The sequence below is a fragment of the Pygoscelis adeliae genome, unplaced genomic scaffold, assembly GCF_000699105.1.
Source record: "Pygoscelis adeliae isolate BGI_AS28 unplaced genomic scaffold, ASM69910v1 Scaffold43, whole genome shotgun sequence".
NCBI lineage: Eukaryota > Metazoa > Chordata > Aves > Sphenisciformes > Spheniscidae > Pygoscelis > Pygoscelis adeliae.
The window spans coordinates 2,221,816-2,238,062 of NW_008824538.1; the positions used below are offsets into that span (position 1 = coordinate 2,221,816).

Consider the following 16,247-nt stretch of genomic DNA (forward strand, 5'->3'; position numbering starts at 1 on the left):
CTTACCAAAATAATGAAAATATTCATTTAAACTGTGCATGCATACATCTCATTGAGAAAAAAAAAGTGAGTAATTGTTTTCAACTCACCAGTTAATCTTCCAGTAGTTTAGGAAGACTATTCTTCTGAAATATTTTTGATAGGTAGATTATTCTTGATCCCTATGTATCTACTTCCAGAGTTGCCAACGAGCTTTCCTAATGTGTCCGTGTCATTGTACTCATCCGAGAGCTACTACCAAAAAAACTAAACTGGTCAACCAAAACTCACACAAATAACCCAAAGCCCAAAACAACTGCTAGCAGTTATTGGCTGCAACAATGAGGAGGAAGAAATGGTTTTGGAAAAAACCCCAAGTAACTATTGCGAGCAAGGGTTCGGTAACGCCCAGCATCCCTTGGCCACTGCTAGGGACCTCCCAGCCGCAATGACGTCGGTGTCTGGCACTAACAGCTACAGGTTCCTGGGAAATGGAGAGGAAAACTGCTGAATTTGAAGCATTTGTAAAGAGAAATACAACACACAGCTCCTGCATGTCCCTCCACCAGTTCGGACACTGGTCAATCGTTCCACGAGGAGCAACCACGCAGTGAGGAACGGAATTGACATTAGAGGCATTGCCATGTCTTCCAGCCAACACACACACAGTTCAGCTCATGAAAACTGCGCCGAGTTACTTGCTTGGGAAGTTGCCTTCACACTGACAAAAAAACCACTGTAGAGTGAAAACAGTTCACTGGCAAAATCCTGGCATTTTGGGATTGTGCAGGTAAAAAGACTACAATGACTGCTTCCAAACAAGCTTTCTAAAACAGGATTTTTGCTTGTTGCTTTACATGAATCCCATAGAGTTTCTAAGAAAAAAATTAAAATGGGAAGCTACAAATAATATACACTTCTGTCCCTCAGTTCAGTGCAAATGGCCTTCCCTAATAAAAAAAGGATTAACGAAGCCATAAAACTTTAAACAGCAGAACACTGTTTAATTCAGCTAACAGGGCCGTGGAGAAGAACCCGATACCCTGCAATTTCAAGTGTCTGCAATTTATTTTAAGATGATGCCCTTGTGGCAAAAGCATCCCAGCTTTCACAAAAGGCTGGATGGTAATTCTGCTATGATTTCAGCTCGATCCTGCACAGACCACAGCGATACCGTGTATGGTGCCAAGGGCAAAGAAGAAACACCGAGGCAGAAATTTCTGAATAAGCTTCCAGCAAGGATGCTCTCGCAAGGCTCCACGAGGAATCGCACAGCTCCTACCGGGGATGGATGCTGGGATCACACAGAAGGGATGATTCAGTGTCCAGCTCTTCGGATTCAAATTTCCTAAGGCATGTGGGAAAGGAAGGCAGGAGACGGGAGATCCTCAAGCAGACTAAGCGGACACCCCCAGCTCGACTGGGGACATGGGCGGGTAGGTGAATGCTCCCAGGTTTGCTCATGGTGTGCTCTGCTCTGTCTTTAATTCAGTAACACCAGTGAAGCTCCGAAGAAAGGGAAACCTGTGGTCATGCTGGTAGCTAACAATTATAACCTACATAATTATGAGCTGATTGGCTTGACCTTGCTCTCGGTCAGAAGCACCGAAAGTGTGATGCAAGACTGGATAAGTAAATAATTGAAGATTGTCTCGTTAATTAATGCAATATTTTATGGTGAAAAAATTCCACAAAACAGAACAACACAAAATCAATATTCAAGACTGTCTTTGCTCAACAGTGGGATCAGAAGTTGGTATAAGTAGCTACGTCAACATAATGCCATCAGTAGCTTTGTTTAGTACTACCCAGTGTTATGATTACTACTTTAATTAGTATCTCACAAATTAATTATAACATTGTCAAGACAGCACCATAAACGATGGACAGACAGATTTCACGATGTAACTTAAGCAAGGAATCATGCAAGGATGTGTATCTGGCGCTTTCAAACACACCGATTAAACAGCTGCAAGAATTTTAGAGGTCCCTTCCAACCCAAACTATTCTATGATTCTATGATTCTACGAAACAAAATACTGTTTCCCTTACTTAAAAAAAAAAACCAACCTCTTTGGACAGCAACTTTTGAGAACAATTCAGCCTGAGGCAGCCACCAGCATAGCAAATTTCAGCACAAGTGGTTAAAGCTTGCCAAAGTTATAAGCCACTGAAGGTAAAATGTTATGCCGAGACTTGCCAGGTAACCTCAATTACGGGTAATCTTAATCCTAAATAGCTCCCCAGGTGCGCAGAACATTGCTAAACAACCCCCGCTGTAGCACCAACCCTTCTGACAGCAACGCAAGGGCTTGCTTGGCCAATCTCTTGCACGCTGGGAACCTAGAAAATACAGAGTTCAACCTCCCCTGACTTGAAGAGACCCAAGTCGCTGCGAGAAAGGTGTCCCTGGGGTGGCCTGGGCTGGCAGGAGCCAGGGTGCGACCCGGGGAGGGCTCCAGGTCTGCCTCACGAGGAGCCCCCGCCGCCAGCAGCAGCCTCTCCGGGGAGAGGGACCATCCCTGCGCTTACCCACCCTCTCCCTCCAGCACTCAAATCCTTCCTCCGCCTGCATGGAGGCTTCTGTGCCATTCATGACATTCTGTGCATCTATTTTTTTTTTTTTTCCTCTTTGCTTCCAGCATTGGCAGGGTTTTAATGACACACTGCCGGAAATGTACTTTTTTGTTTCTCTTTGGATATGATGTGCACTAGCAGCCACTGAATAAAACATATACATAGTGAAGCTGCGAGTAGCACGGACTCAACTTTGCTTTCCCACAAATACAATTTTGCTTGTATGTTCGTATTTATTTTTAAGACAATAGCAGGTTAAATCTGCCTCAGATTGGCCCACCTGATATAAACCAACCCCCTTTTCCACATGTGATTTATTTTGCTTGCATCTTCTCAAATATGGCTCAAAACACAAATGCAGTAAGAGCAGGTTTTACAAACTCTAGGGCCAGCATAAATCTTTTCATCCAGGCTGCTTTTAATACTGTACTGAAAACCTTTCTCTTAGCATACCAATGCTTCTCTGCAGCCCCTGCAACATGAGCATTGCAGCACACTGCTACTACCTGAAAACCTGGAAATAAAACCAACTAAAAATGGGCTACCACAACTCCCATTATTCCACCCAAAAGAAAAGCTCTCCACTGTCACCAGATTCCTGCCACAGGGTTATTTATTTGGCTTTTTTCTCCACGCGCGTGCCTGAGAAGTGACCCATTTCTTTTCTGTGTTCACATTCCCGGTGAAATGTAAGCCTCCTTTTTGACCACTTCGTCATTTTTCTTCTGCACATTTTCAGTTCCCCAGTGCTTTAACTTAATCTGTCCTGATGAGACTTGGGACCAGAATACAGCTGCTGCTCTTTCCTGAGAGCAATTTCAACTCCACATGTCAAAGAATATATTTACTAAATATGTTGGGTTTAACCTTAAAAGACCGAGGAAAGCACAGAAGTCATAACCCAAAGTGTTACTCTGAGCATCCTTAACGCAACCAAACAGCATAAATTCGCATAATGGTATAAACTAAAAATGAGCAAGGCACACAGAGGGATGCGAGACAGTATATCATGAAACTATTTTAGTACTAATTTTCAGTTATGTGCCTTGCTTTGGCATGGTAATAAATCACAGAAAGCCACTCAGATTTTCCCAATCCTGGCAAAGTAATTGCCTTAGAATAGGTTTCCACAGTCTTGGGTCTGAGCAAGAATGAATGAGGTCCAATGAACAGTAAATTGAACCGCATTTACTCATTTGAGGAAAAATACTGTTTTCTCTGGTTTCCTTCGGAGCCACCTTTTGGATTAAACTCCAAAGATTTGGAGAAGTCGGTGCCTGTGAAAATACCTCCATGCAGGCTCTGAATGATAAGTCAGCCAAAGGCTTGACTACATTTTGAAAGAAGCAAAGCCATCAGTCACTGGGGTGCTCGCTGTGTGCCCACCACATTTGTGCCGTGCACCGCTGGCCCGACGAAATGCTCGCCAGTGAGCGGCCATTCAACTAAGTCCAAAAGAGAAAAAAAAAGTATCCAAATGAAAGCAGGCCCACAGTTTTTTCCTATAAAACAAAATTTTACTGAAAAATACTGGGGAGCTGAATCGAATTGTTTCCTTTATTGCCAGGACAGGTGTGTGTGGAGCGTCTACCCTGATATCCAGGACTTATGCAGAGCAGGGTCCCTGAGAGGTGCTCTGCAGCTCATCCATTAAATCCACACCCTTTCTGCTGGTAGCAGTGAAGCTGATAATAACGCCCATTCTCCTAAACAACGGCAGGGTTCAGGGAGCTGCCAGGCTGCCAGCAACCCGAAAGCAAAACCTCATTTAGACTGGATTGTAGCTGGACCCAAGTTGGTTAAACAAGACTAAAATCCCAACTAAGATGGGGGATCTTTCCTTCTAAGATAGCTCTCCTCTACATATTCTGAATTTCTTGTTTGTTGGTTTCTTTTCCCATCATTCCTTTTCAAGCAGCTGATGGGAGGGATTTTGAGCTGAAAGAGGGCTACTGCTCCAACATCCTTAGGGAGGCTGGGGCTGCTCATGCTGACTCCAGAGAGAGCCCACACAGGGTGGGTGGCTGGACACCCTCTCAGCTGGTGCAGAGGAACAGGGGGTTCCTGACCCACCACAGACCTTGGGAGGAGATGGTTCATTTAATAGAGATGCTTTTTTCCCCTCCAGTGATTCTAAAAAGTGCCTGGACAACCAGCCTAGAAGGATGGGGAACCTACAGCTGATGTGGCTCCAGCGACCAGAGAACCTCAGCTTGGGCACAACATCTGCTGCAGGCATGAGGTGTTGCAGGATCAGGCGGCTGAGTCTTCAAGTCATGGTAACTAATTTCCAATAGAGGAAGAATCAAGACTTGCATGTCTGAACACTCAGTTTAACATTCAGATCCAAGATACTAAAGATAAAAGACATATAAAGTTTGTCTCAATCCAGTGCATTAATTACACAGCATGGGTAGATCATGGCAGGAGTTGCACATCCTCCCTGAGTCTGTGATCTTGTGCACTAACTTCACAAAGTCCTTTGCTTTTTGAGAAAGGGAACAAATTTCAACACCCCTCTGTACTCGGGTAGCCTGAAGTTGCTTGAGACTCTGTGTGGTCTGCCCACCCCGCTCTCCGAGCTCGCTGAGCGTACCAAAGGAGAAGAGGAAATTCACGCCTTATTGCGAACTTCAGATGGAAGAAATCTGCTGCCTGATGACTCTCTCAGGCCTCTCTTAAAAGCATACTGACAGATGCCTGCAGAGAAGGCATATTTATATTTTGCACGTAAAAATCTTTATCCTTAAACCACTGAAATAAGCTAAATCTCTTATTTTCTTACCAACTCCCCAGAATCCAAACCAGATGCCTTAAGCTATGATTTTACTTCGAGGGATGTATCTCTTTGATAATTTGTTAGCTGAAGCAGGAATAGCATTACCCAACGACACGCAAACCTGCAGCACGCCCCGTCCATCATCTCGGCGCAGCAAGACACCGCCAAGCCTACCTGTCACGAGGAAGCTGCACCGGCCAGCGCCCGCTTCATTGATGATGTTGCAGTTGTAGATGCCGTAGCTGTCACGGGAGAGGCTGCTGATGGTGTACTCGGTGGAGTCCTGCACGTCGAACTGGCCGGTGCGCAGCAGCTTGCTGCCCAGGCGCCACTCGTAGGTGAGGACCCGGGTGGGATACGCCCTCAGGACCCGGCAGCTCATGGTGATGCTCCGGCCTTGGCCTTGCCGAATCTCCAGGAAGGTGGGCTCCACGGCGGGGGGGTCTGCGGGAGACAGGAAGGGAAAGCAGGAGATTCGTAAGCGAATTAGCATGAGAGACAGAATTAACCAGGCACTGCTGAAAGGCTAGAGCACCACAGCATAACCCAGCATCTGCAAGAGGGGACCTCGATAACGGTAAGTATACAACCTCGATAGATACCGATCAGCTACTAACAGCAATGTACACACCCAAAGCGTTGCATTCTGCTTACTGACGTTTTCTGCCGAGTACTTAAAGACACTGTGCTGCTTCACCGATGTTATCGCTCGAGATGCAGCGAGAGGTCCTGCACCCGTGCAGCCCAGGAGGCTCAGCCCTCCCAAGCCTCACAGAGGAACCACAGACTGTGACACATGGGACTTTCTGGAAGAGGAAGGGGAAGAAAAAGTGATAAAAGCCTTGACTCGGTTTAGATAAAGTGCACAAGGCAACAATGACCCTGGCACAGGGTTGAGGCAGCGATTCTGTGTTCAGTGGGGGACCTAACTTTGCAGTGGCAGAAGATGGATGGATGGATCGATGAAGCAGCACAGACACTGCTCCACACCCCATCCCTGCAGCTGCCTTCAGGCTTCAACAAATATACAATCATACAGTTGCTAAGCCACTATCAATCGTATTTGAGAAGTCGTGGCAGTCTGGTGAAGTTCCCACTGCCTGGAAAAGGGGAAACATAACCCCCGTTTTTAAAAAGGGAAAAAAAGGAAGACCCGGGGAACTACAGGCCAGTCAGTCTCACCTCTGTGCCTGGGAAGATCATGGAACAGATCCTCCTGGAAGCTATGCTAAGGCACATGGAGGACAGGGAGGTGATTCGAGACAGCCAGCATGGCTTCACCAAGGGCAAGTCCTTCCTGACCAACCTAGTGGCCTGCTAGGATGGAGTGACTACATCAGGGGACATGGGAAGGGCTATCTTATTGCAGCCTATCAGTACTTAAAGGGGGCTTATAAAAAAGATGGTGGCAGACTTTTTAGCAGGGCCTGTTGCGACAGGACAAGGGGGAATGGCTTTCAACTAAAGGGGGGTAGATTTAGACTAGATAGAAAGAAGAAATTTTTTACGCTGAGGGCGGTGAAACCCTGGCCCAGGTTTCCCAGAGAGGTGGTGGATGCCCCATCCCTGGAAACATTCCAGGTCAGGTTGGACGGGGCTCTGAGCAACCTGCTCTAGTTGAAGATGTCCCTGCCCATGGCAGGGGGGTTGGACTAGATGGCCTTGAGAGGTCCCTTCCAACCCAAACTATTATTCTATGATTCTATGATTCTATGATTCTATATGTTAATCTTTTCTATCCACTCAGGTGGTAGTTTTGATATTCCAGTAAGCACAGAATGGGCCATTTTCCCATAATTTGAAGTAAACTGCATTTTAAATAATTTAGATTTGCAACTACAAACTCTGACAGACTTTTGATTCCAGCAAAATACAAAATAAATAAAATATAGTCGTCATACAGTGTATGCAAAAACCGAACTTCAACTCCCATTTGCCTTTTGATAACTTAATCATTGCAGAAGAATAAGGGCAACCTGGAAAGAATAATGTTGTTACTCAGCTCTTGTCAGCACAGCTATTTAGATCAGGTAACATGCATGAAAAACGTGCATGTGTTTGCAATTGGATGCAAAACGGTGAGTGACAAGACATCCTGGCTCTTTAAAAAACACAGCTCATTTTTTAGCGCATAAGAAGAAATCCTGAAAGCCTCCTGTGCCAGTAAGATACATGAAATCTTTGCATCCATATTAAAAGAGCTGTCTTACAGACATAAAACATAAAAATATCAAATCCCTGATGAGCTCTGCAAGAGAATGATCTTCAGAGTCCATGCCATGCTCCTTTCAGAAGGAGTCCTCTTCTACCATTATCTCTCCGAGAGCATCTTGTCCTCAGGTCCTTCGTTGGTTGGCATCTCCATCACAGGTACCAATAACCTTCAGACTCTTTATATTTAATTCCCTACATAATGGAAGCTATAAACAGATTCCCTCAGCTCCTTTAAATTAGGAACCATGCTTGCACACGTACTGCTGCTTACCATCTCTTGCTTAGACAAGAATCCAGCGAAACACAGAGTACTTGAAATTAAGGTAAATTTTGGAGACTGTCATATTAAGACAACATTGCTTAGAGCTCATGACATCCAGCTATTGTATTTGTAGCTCATTGCAATAATCACCATTTATCGTGATCCAGGTTTGGAATTACTGGGAGAGGACCACCACGACTTGGCAGCAAGGCGAGCAGAGCGGCAGAAGTGGTGAATAGCATCAGGGGTGGGATACGGGGCTCAGTGGTACAGGATGATGAAATGGCTGATACGAACTCTGAGGACAATTGCCCCTGACTGAGATTCGCAAAAAAATGACTGACGAAGAGATGATGTGACAACTGCCGATTCAAAACCCCATCGATCCCAGCCTAACCTTCCCTCTTTGTAGATAAAATATCATATGGCTTTGTCTAATTTTGAAGCCAGATTCTTAACTGGTACTGCAGTACAGCCACAGGTAACTGCAAATAAAAGACCAGAAATCCTAAATTCTCAATACCGCAAGCCTTCTTTCCATTGATAATATCCCCCAATTTTGTGTCATCAGAAAATTTCATCACAGCGTGACTATTCTTTGTGCCCAGGTACAGAATAAAAAATACAAAAGAAGATAAATTCATAAGAAATTCCACCAGTCTCTTTCTCCAGCCTGATGTTTGCCCTTTCAACACAGCCCAATAGTGTCTTCATCTGCTCTCACTGTACAATTTCTCCACCTTATTCTGCTTCACTAATAGTTTCCCAAGGCAGTAGCTTTGCAGGGAATTGTCGGCTTAAAGATTAAGAGTTATTCTTGGGAAAGAAAACGTGCCAGATCTCAGCTTTCTTCTAAGGGAGAGCTGTTTAGCTAGCCAAGCCTGATCCGCCTTTCACAGATTCTCGTATTTTCCTCTAACCACCCTGTCATACAATTGTTTGTACTTTCCAAATACCTTCTAAATCATGATATATAACAGATATCAGAGAAATTACTAATCAAATTTACTAATATTTACTATCGTCCAGTCATTTCTCTGCCCTGAGAAGTAAGCTCTCTGGGTTTTCTTTCCATATCAGCTGTGATAATTCCATATCCGTAACCTCTTCAGCCCTATTGCCTTTACCCTCGCAGCCAGCACCATAATACACTTTTATATCCAGGTAAAATTATCACCAACTTTGAGCGAGACACAGATTAGCCTGTAAAATAATACAACATAAGGATGCTCAAACAGCATCTGACTGGAGACCCTCCTGGGCCAGCATCCGCCACTGGTCCTGGGGGAGAGGGAGAGCACAGAGGGCACTGGAGAACTTTGGGACAGGAACTTTCTGAAAGCTGTGTGTGTGATGTGTTAAATAGCCTTCAACGGATGACTTTGCTATCATCTTCTCCCATTACTTATAACCACATTTAATGTTTGAACATCCAAAACTTGTCTACAATTTGTAATAATGTCCTCTTCTGTTTGTTTTGCTGTTTCCATTTGATGCACCATATTCAGTGAACAATAATTTTCTGTTCACCTCTCCGTGGCAGCTCTGCTTTAATGACTTTTAGCACACATTGGTATTTAGTCCCCTCTTTCTTCTTCCCCTGGTTTATTCACTTATAAGATACTGTAGCCTTATAAATAGCTTTTAAATGAAAGTTTCCTCTGCCTTTACGGTCAAAATAGTCTTTAAAATATAGAATTTCCACCTATTCATGAACAGATGATACACAGTGACAGAAAAAGAAAATTAACTTTGGTTGCTCATTTCAGAGTTACACTTTTGCAGGTAATAATTTTAATGGAAAAGGAAAGGGATGATAAAAACTACAATATACGACAGTAGCCAGAGCTAACAATTTATTTTTCTGTCTTTTGTTTTTACAAGATAGTGACTTCACAGCTAGCGAAGGTGCTAGTGTCTCAGGCATCTTCCGAGAGTAACGATGCTCAGAAGGAAACTTACTCTGTAGCTGTTTGGAACTTATATGTGTTTAATTCATTTGCATTAGCTCTTCCCCAAGGCTTTAGCAATTTGATTTAATTTACTTTGCTGTACTTATTCCTATCTTTCATAATTCTAGTATTAGTTTTTGAAAAATATATGGAAAAGCCGCAAAGGGAGTACAGTTCATTCTCTTAAACAATTATCTTTGGGAAGCAAACAGTCTGAAGTTAAAACAGGCTTTATATTAATGTTTAATGAATTTTTTAGCCTAAGTACATTCACGTCTTAAGGATTATAAAATACAAAATGAAGGCTCCCTAGCTATAAAGAGAAATGACAGCAAGGATGCTTGTTTGTTTTAAACCAGACAGCTGCTCTTCATGGTGCAGATCATATCATGGTCTTTATTGTAAGATCTGTTACGGAGAAAACATACCATTCACTGAATTTATTTTGACTGCGTGGCCTTCAGCAGAGACTTACCTGCTGATTTTGTTTCTCCAATTTGCATTCTAGCCTAAGCAAAATAATTAGTTTCTCTCTCCCAGCTCTAGCAACAGGAATGAGTATGAAAAGCTGATGCCTCTGCTTCAGTTTCTGTTGTATTTGTGGCCACTTTTTATTTGATTCACTCAATAAGAATGTTATTCTAACAACAATCTGTGTCAGCTACAGAGAAGGAGTAACCTTTAAATACTCTTGGGGTAGGATTTGCACCACAGAAAACAAGACCAGTAAATGCTAAATCAGGTCAGGTGACACTATCTTATCGGGGGCTGAGGGTCTAGGTGGGCAGGGGACCACTCCGCTGCCTTGCAGACCAGCCCGTGATGGACCGGGCGATGCGGGAGGTGGGACTCACACCCTCCCAGTCGGGGAACGGTGCTAAACCACTGTGTATTTAAAATGCCAGCGAAGCCAAGATGATTTAAGCAAGCGCTGATTCCAATATCTGATTGAAACATACTGCAAATTATTTTATTGCCTGAGGGATGTGCAGTGGAAAGTCAGAGTCATTCTAGCTTAAAAAGGCAGCCTTTCTCCTTTCCTTTTCTTTTTTTTTTAAGTTATTGAGGGCATGTTTGCCTGTGAGGGAAAGTTACTTGCTAGGATTTGTATCCTGCCTGGTAATGAAGGCTTGGGCTAGGCAGTCAATTTTATTGTTTTTGTGTCTACGCCTGTGCCTCTGATATATCGTGTCCAGGCTCTGAAGACTGCTCTCAGGAAAATTGTGTGGCATTTCTTCAACTTCCAGCAGAGGCAGCACTTCATCTCCCAGGCCACATCAGTGAGTATTTTAGAGGTTACAAAGTAGATAATACATATTATGTTGTTGACAATGGGGTTTGTGTGCTTTATAACAAAAAAAATATTCATTAATATAGATGTGTAAATATACCAGAATTAGATGCATGGAAGTCTGCTGTCTGATATGTGCTTGTATAGATCAACAGAGTCAATATAACATATATAATATCCATTCAAATATTTTAATAGGTTTTACCCTCCTCCAATACCATTTGTTCTCAACCTTAAAATAAAGGAGGTCTGCACTTTCATTTGATATACAGCTCTGCAGACTTCCTCGGCAAAGCTGCTCAGAGAAGCCGTACTCCTGGAGCCCCCGTAGCAGACAGTCAGTAGACTTGGCAGTAAAGCTCTATTTTGCCTTTTTTTTTTTTTTTTCCCCTTCTAATTGTAATGAGGTACCTCAGCAACAGCTCTTAAAAAAATCCCCCCCCCCCCCCCCCCCCACCCCCCCAAAGGTGGGGGGGCGGGGGGGGGGGGGGGGGGGGGGGGTGTCTTGTGTATAAGTAAAAGACTTGAAGACAGGAGATACAGGGAAAGAAGAGCTGCTGAGTTCACAGTACCTGGGATGTCATCAGATGTTGGTGTGGGCTCCCAAAGACACCCGAAGACACGTGGTGCTCCCCTTCATGGGCAGTACGGCAGACTGCAACGCTGGGGGCATCACTGGGGATTTAAATCTGACTCTGGCTAAGAGCAACTGCAGAATACTGCAATATTGAGTAAATTGGTAATAAAAACCACGCACGTAATTAATTCATCAGTTGCAAAGGAAAACCCAGTTCCTAATGAAGTCCAATCTAATGGAGCCTAATCAAGTGGTGCCTTTCAGGAAGGAGATCTTGGAGCTGCTGCGGATATTTCTCTGAAAACAGCTCAGTGTTCATTAACGGTGCAAACAGCCGGCGACATCTGGAGCTAACTGAAAGAGACCCAGTGAAGCTATCGTGCAGCAGGTTTAAAGCCAACGTCAGGAACTATTCCTTTAGACAAAGTACTGCAGCCATTTGGACAACTCATTGCCATTTTTTTGTTCTGGAGGTTTAAGTCAGAACAGAGTCAGACCCGGCCGGGCACGATACGCCTACGAGTGGCTGTTAAAACCGGTGGTGGGAATACAGCCTCCAGCAGATCATTGGATGCTGAAACATGCTGGGGAAAGATCGCTCTATTCATCTGCACTGCAGGACTCATTATGATGCTGGCAAAGCCTTACACAATTTCCACCCCTCCGCAGTCGTTATTTCCACATCTCTCCATCCTCCAGCTGTTCTTTCCGGGCACCTCCAGCTATTCTGAGGATTATTTTCATATGCAATTGAAAACTAAAATAAAATGGCACTTTAAGCTTTCCAGGTCCTGACTTGGTTTTATTTAATGCAGTAGAAAACAAAACAAGACCGAAAAATAAATTCAAATCAGCTTCCTGGCTACCGTGGAGAAGCAGCCAGACCGATGGCAAGGGCTGGAGAGCATACCCGCTCCAGCAGTGCTCCCTTCCAAAGGATTTGTGTAAATACTCAACCGGGACCATTAAACTGCTCTCGACCCAGCTCTGCTAAAATGAACTACCCACTAAAAACCCTCTGATGGCAAAGGATGCGCCAAGCAGCGTGGCTGGGAGCAGACGGCAGCTCTGCCAGCAGCATCCACCCTGCCAGCCCTCCTCCGCCATGCTTCTCCGATGATGAACCCCCCAAACCCCCCCAAACCCCAGGACCCTTTCCCCAGCAGACAGGGGAAGGAGAAGCACCCCCGCCTGCCCGTCTGCTCTGTTAGGGGCTGCTGGGGAGCTGCCTTTGCTGCTGGCACCGCAAAGACTGTGCGAGCCAGACCTCTCTCGGTGCCATACAAAAACGCTCTCAGATATGAGAACGGTGGAAGCACTACGCAAGTCTAGACAGGTAAATTATTTAGTCTTTACAACTCTTAAGTGTACGGATACAGCTGCTGTTATCCCTTTATATAGGCAGGGCACGATCTCCATGAAAACGCCTCCAACAACTTCCAGAAGTAGGTGGGTAATGGACCATCTCAACCCCAGTCTGTATCTTTTTAAAGCTAAACAAACACTGTATCCTTCTAGATAAATAAAAATCAAATATGCGCACATTTGAAAAAATAATAAGCCCCATAAACTATACAAAGCATTACGGTTTAAAGCGAACTAGTGTGGGGTTTGGTGGCAGAATTGAGATTATGGGACATAATATTTTCTTGGTTCCCACAGAGTCCTGCGGAAAACAAGTGCATATATACTTAAATAAATGAAAAAAATAAAGCATAGGCTCTATTTTGTGAAGAAGTTGAGGGATCCTGATAATGCTGAAGAGTTAGGCAAAAAATTAATCATGAAAGTACTCTTTTGAGGCAATGGGAAACTTCTTACAGTGCTGGCCTTACAGATCTTGCTCTGTCTTTTAATGAGACAGAAAATTCAAAGGAATTTGACCAGATTGTAAAAGTACGCTTCAGAATTCATATTTTCCTGGAATCTATACTGTAGTCAAATTTGCAGTTTTACTTAGCTACTGAGTTGGATGCCGAGGTGACTTAGTGAAACCTGATGGCCAGGACGCAGAGAAGACCAGACTGGATGGCCAGAGAGTTTGAGGAAACTCGAGTACGTAATGACTGCGATCCCCGTGAAAATGACAACAGTAATTTTCCAGCCAAAGCTCAGATACAGATATTACAACCTTGGGTAATGGATTTATTTAAGTGAAATGAAAACGTTGGTCTGGAAATAGAAAAAAAATCATTTGCACATAAATTAAAATAGAATTGGAAAACCAACGTGGAACCGTGCATTCACAAACCAGCCCTGTGCAGAGAAAACGACCCACGGCATGCCAAGGGGAATCCCTATTCGCATGGAAATTCGCTTTCCAGATGCGACACCACCGAAGTTTTCTGAACTTTTTGGACCAAGGGAGAACCACTGAGCCTCGGCGTTTCTCCTCGGCGTGGTCAGGCAGGAGCAGTGCTAGGGAAGGGAGGGGACGTGCTGCTGGGGACCTCCGGTGCTCCTGACTACCTATGGGACCAATACCCTCGTGCAGAATAGTGGTAAACGAGCTGTCTTTCTGAAGCACACCTTTGATAATTAGAGTTAATTAGGACAGGCAGCACCTAGACCAACAAATGGAGAAGGGAACATCCACCATATTTACAGTGTTTATCAATCACTGCTTTTACAATATTCCACTGGCACTTGAAAAATACCTAACAGGCAATTTTTTAAAATCCATACCTACCACAAATTACTGTATTCCCATCAGTCCTTGGAAAACAATTTTTACATAGGAAATGTCTCAGTACTCAGGGCGAGTGCCTGGTTGGCAGGAATAGCCAGGGCGCTGTGGGTTTCATCAGAGATACAGCTACAGATGCCAGCTGAGCATCTGCCTCAAGCTCTTGTTCAATTTCTGTTTTCTTTCCCAGAAATCCTCGTGAAGTAGTTTTCAGAGATCCTTTTCTTGTTGTGAGACTATTGAAAAATATTTTTAAAATCTTTATTTGGAAACGAAAAGGAAAAGGGAAGATCGTTGCCTGTGGTAGAACTATTTCAGGTATATTTTCACTACAATAAAATCTGGCTAATATAAAAAAAATAGGTATATCTTTAAGTAAATGAATAAATCACCAACATTTAAACTTAAGAGAACCCAAACAAACCTAGAAAACTAAATAGATAACTTAGAAAACTAACTAGATAACTAAGATCCTGCAAACTTGGCAGTGAGTATGCAGAGCCCTGCATCGGCCGTGCCAGCACTTCTGGTTCGCCGTCAGGTCCATCTCTCCGGGCACCCACGTCCCTCTGCATTTCTCCCCCTTGGTTGCATTCCCATCGCAAACTCTTTGGGGCAGGACCCGTTTCACAGAGCAACACGGCTGCCATCCGCGCAGCATGACACCGCCACGACAGTGATTACAACTATCCGATAACATGCTAATAAATGAAATATGACAGCACTAACAAGTAGAAAAACATTTTCCTCCGAGCCTAGCAATGCTCTGTGTTGCCAAATTCAGTTTATAAGCAGTAATTACTCTGGAAAAAGGAGAACAAGAGAGGTGCATTGCCTTAGCACGCACGGATCTCTGCAAGCCGGGAGGAGGAAGCTGAGGATTATATTGCAGTCACTCAGGTAATTGGATCTATTTATTTTAGGTTATAGCGGTAAATTTATCATCCCTACCCGTGTACAAAGGGTCAGACAAATAAAAATCTACTTTTTTTTTTTTTTTAAAGAAAAAAATAGCTTTTTCTCCTAATGAAGCTGAACTGCAGAGGATATTTACTGTCGCTCGCAGAGGATGCTTTAATTGACAAATAAGTTAAGCCTTTGAACAAATTCCCTTCCAGCAATTCTGGAGGCAGAGAGAACTGCTTAGCTCTCACCCCAAAAGTGTAGGGAGCACATTCACATGCTTCCTTGCTGTGAAGAAGGTCAGGGACGGGAAACGCTCTGCCCAAGATGCAATTTAAGGGTGATGCAGTATCTCCTAGGCTCCTTCAGGGTGCCTTGTATGGGGGGAAATAATATATGAAAATGGGGAAGCTCCTGAATCTAACTCCTTCCAGAGAAACATGATGGTGCACGTATCAACTACCGTTCCCCTCCCCCCCCATTGTAAAATTAATGTTAAATAGCAGTTTTCATCGGTAGTGGTCAACAAGAACTGTCTTAAAAGGATCTGAATGGAAAATTGACTTTCCCTAAATAATTTTCTTTTTCATCAAACTGCTATTTTCTTCTTAGAAAGCCAGAATCCGCTGAAGCTCATCAGTTTCTAATTAGTTTTCAGAAGATTTTGGTTAAAACCAATAGTGGTTTTCTTTGTTACTGAATGCTTAAACACTTCTGTGGAGTGGGTCTAACAACAGATTCTCACAGCACAAAACTCGCTGTTTTCTGTTCCAGGACTCTTAACGGTATAAATTAGACAAGGCACGTGGGGATGGCATTCGGCGAGAGCTGGAAAGGTGAAAGAGGAGGCCTGAGCTCACAGCAGCGAAAGGTCACACGAGGCACAAACCACCGGCAGGTGCCTTTTTTAGGTGCTTTTCATACTCTGTTTAATATACTAAAACTGAAACAACAGCAGCCTGGGTGGGGAAGCTGCACTGACACCACGATGTCACGCGAAACCTGTCTGACATCCTAGAGGATGTAAC

The 16,247-nt window shown here is 43.9% G+C and overlaps 1 protein-coding gene across 1 annotated transcript in view; it reads right to left on the minus strand.

Annotated features, from left to right (window-relative positions):
* The window catches only part of MDGA2 (MAM domain containing glycosylphosphatidylinositol anchor 2), a 256,212-nt gene that overhangs the window by 78,913 nt on the left and 161,052 nt on the right, over positions 1-16,247 (minus strand). The window contains exon 8 of the mRNA XM_009321639.1: positions 5,509-5,778. Within this exon, the coding sequence (XP_009319914.1) occupies positions 5,509-5,778 (270 nt within the window). The remainder of the gene's footprint in view (positions 1-5,508; positions 5,779-16,247) is intronic.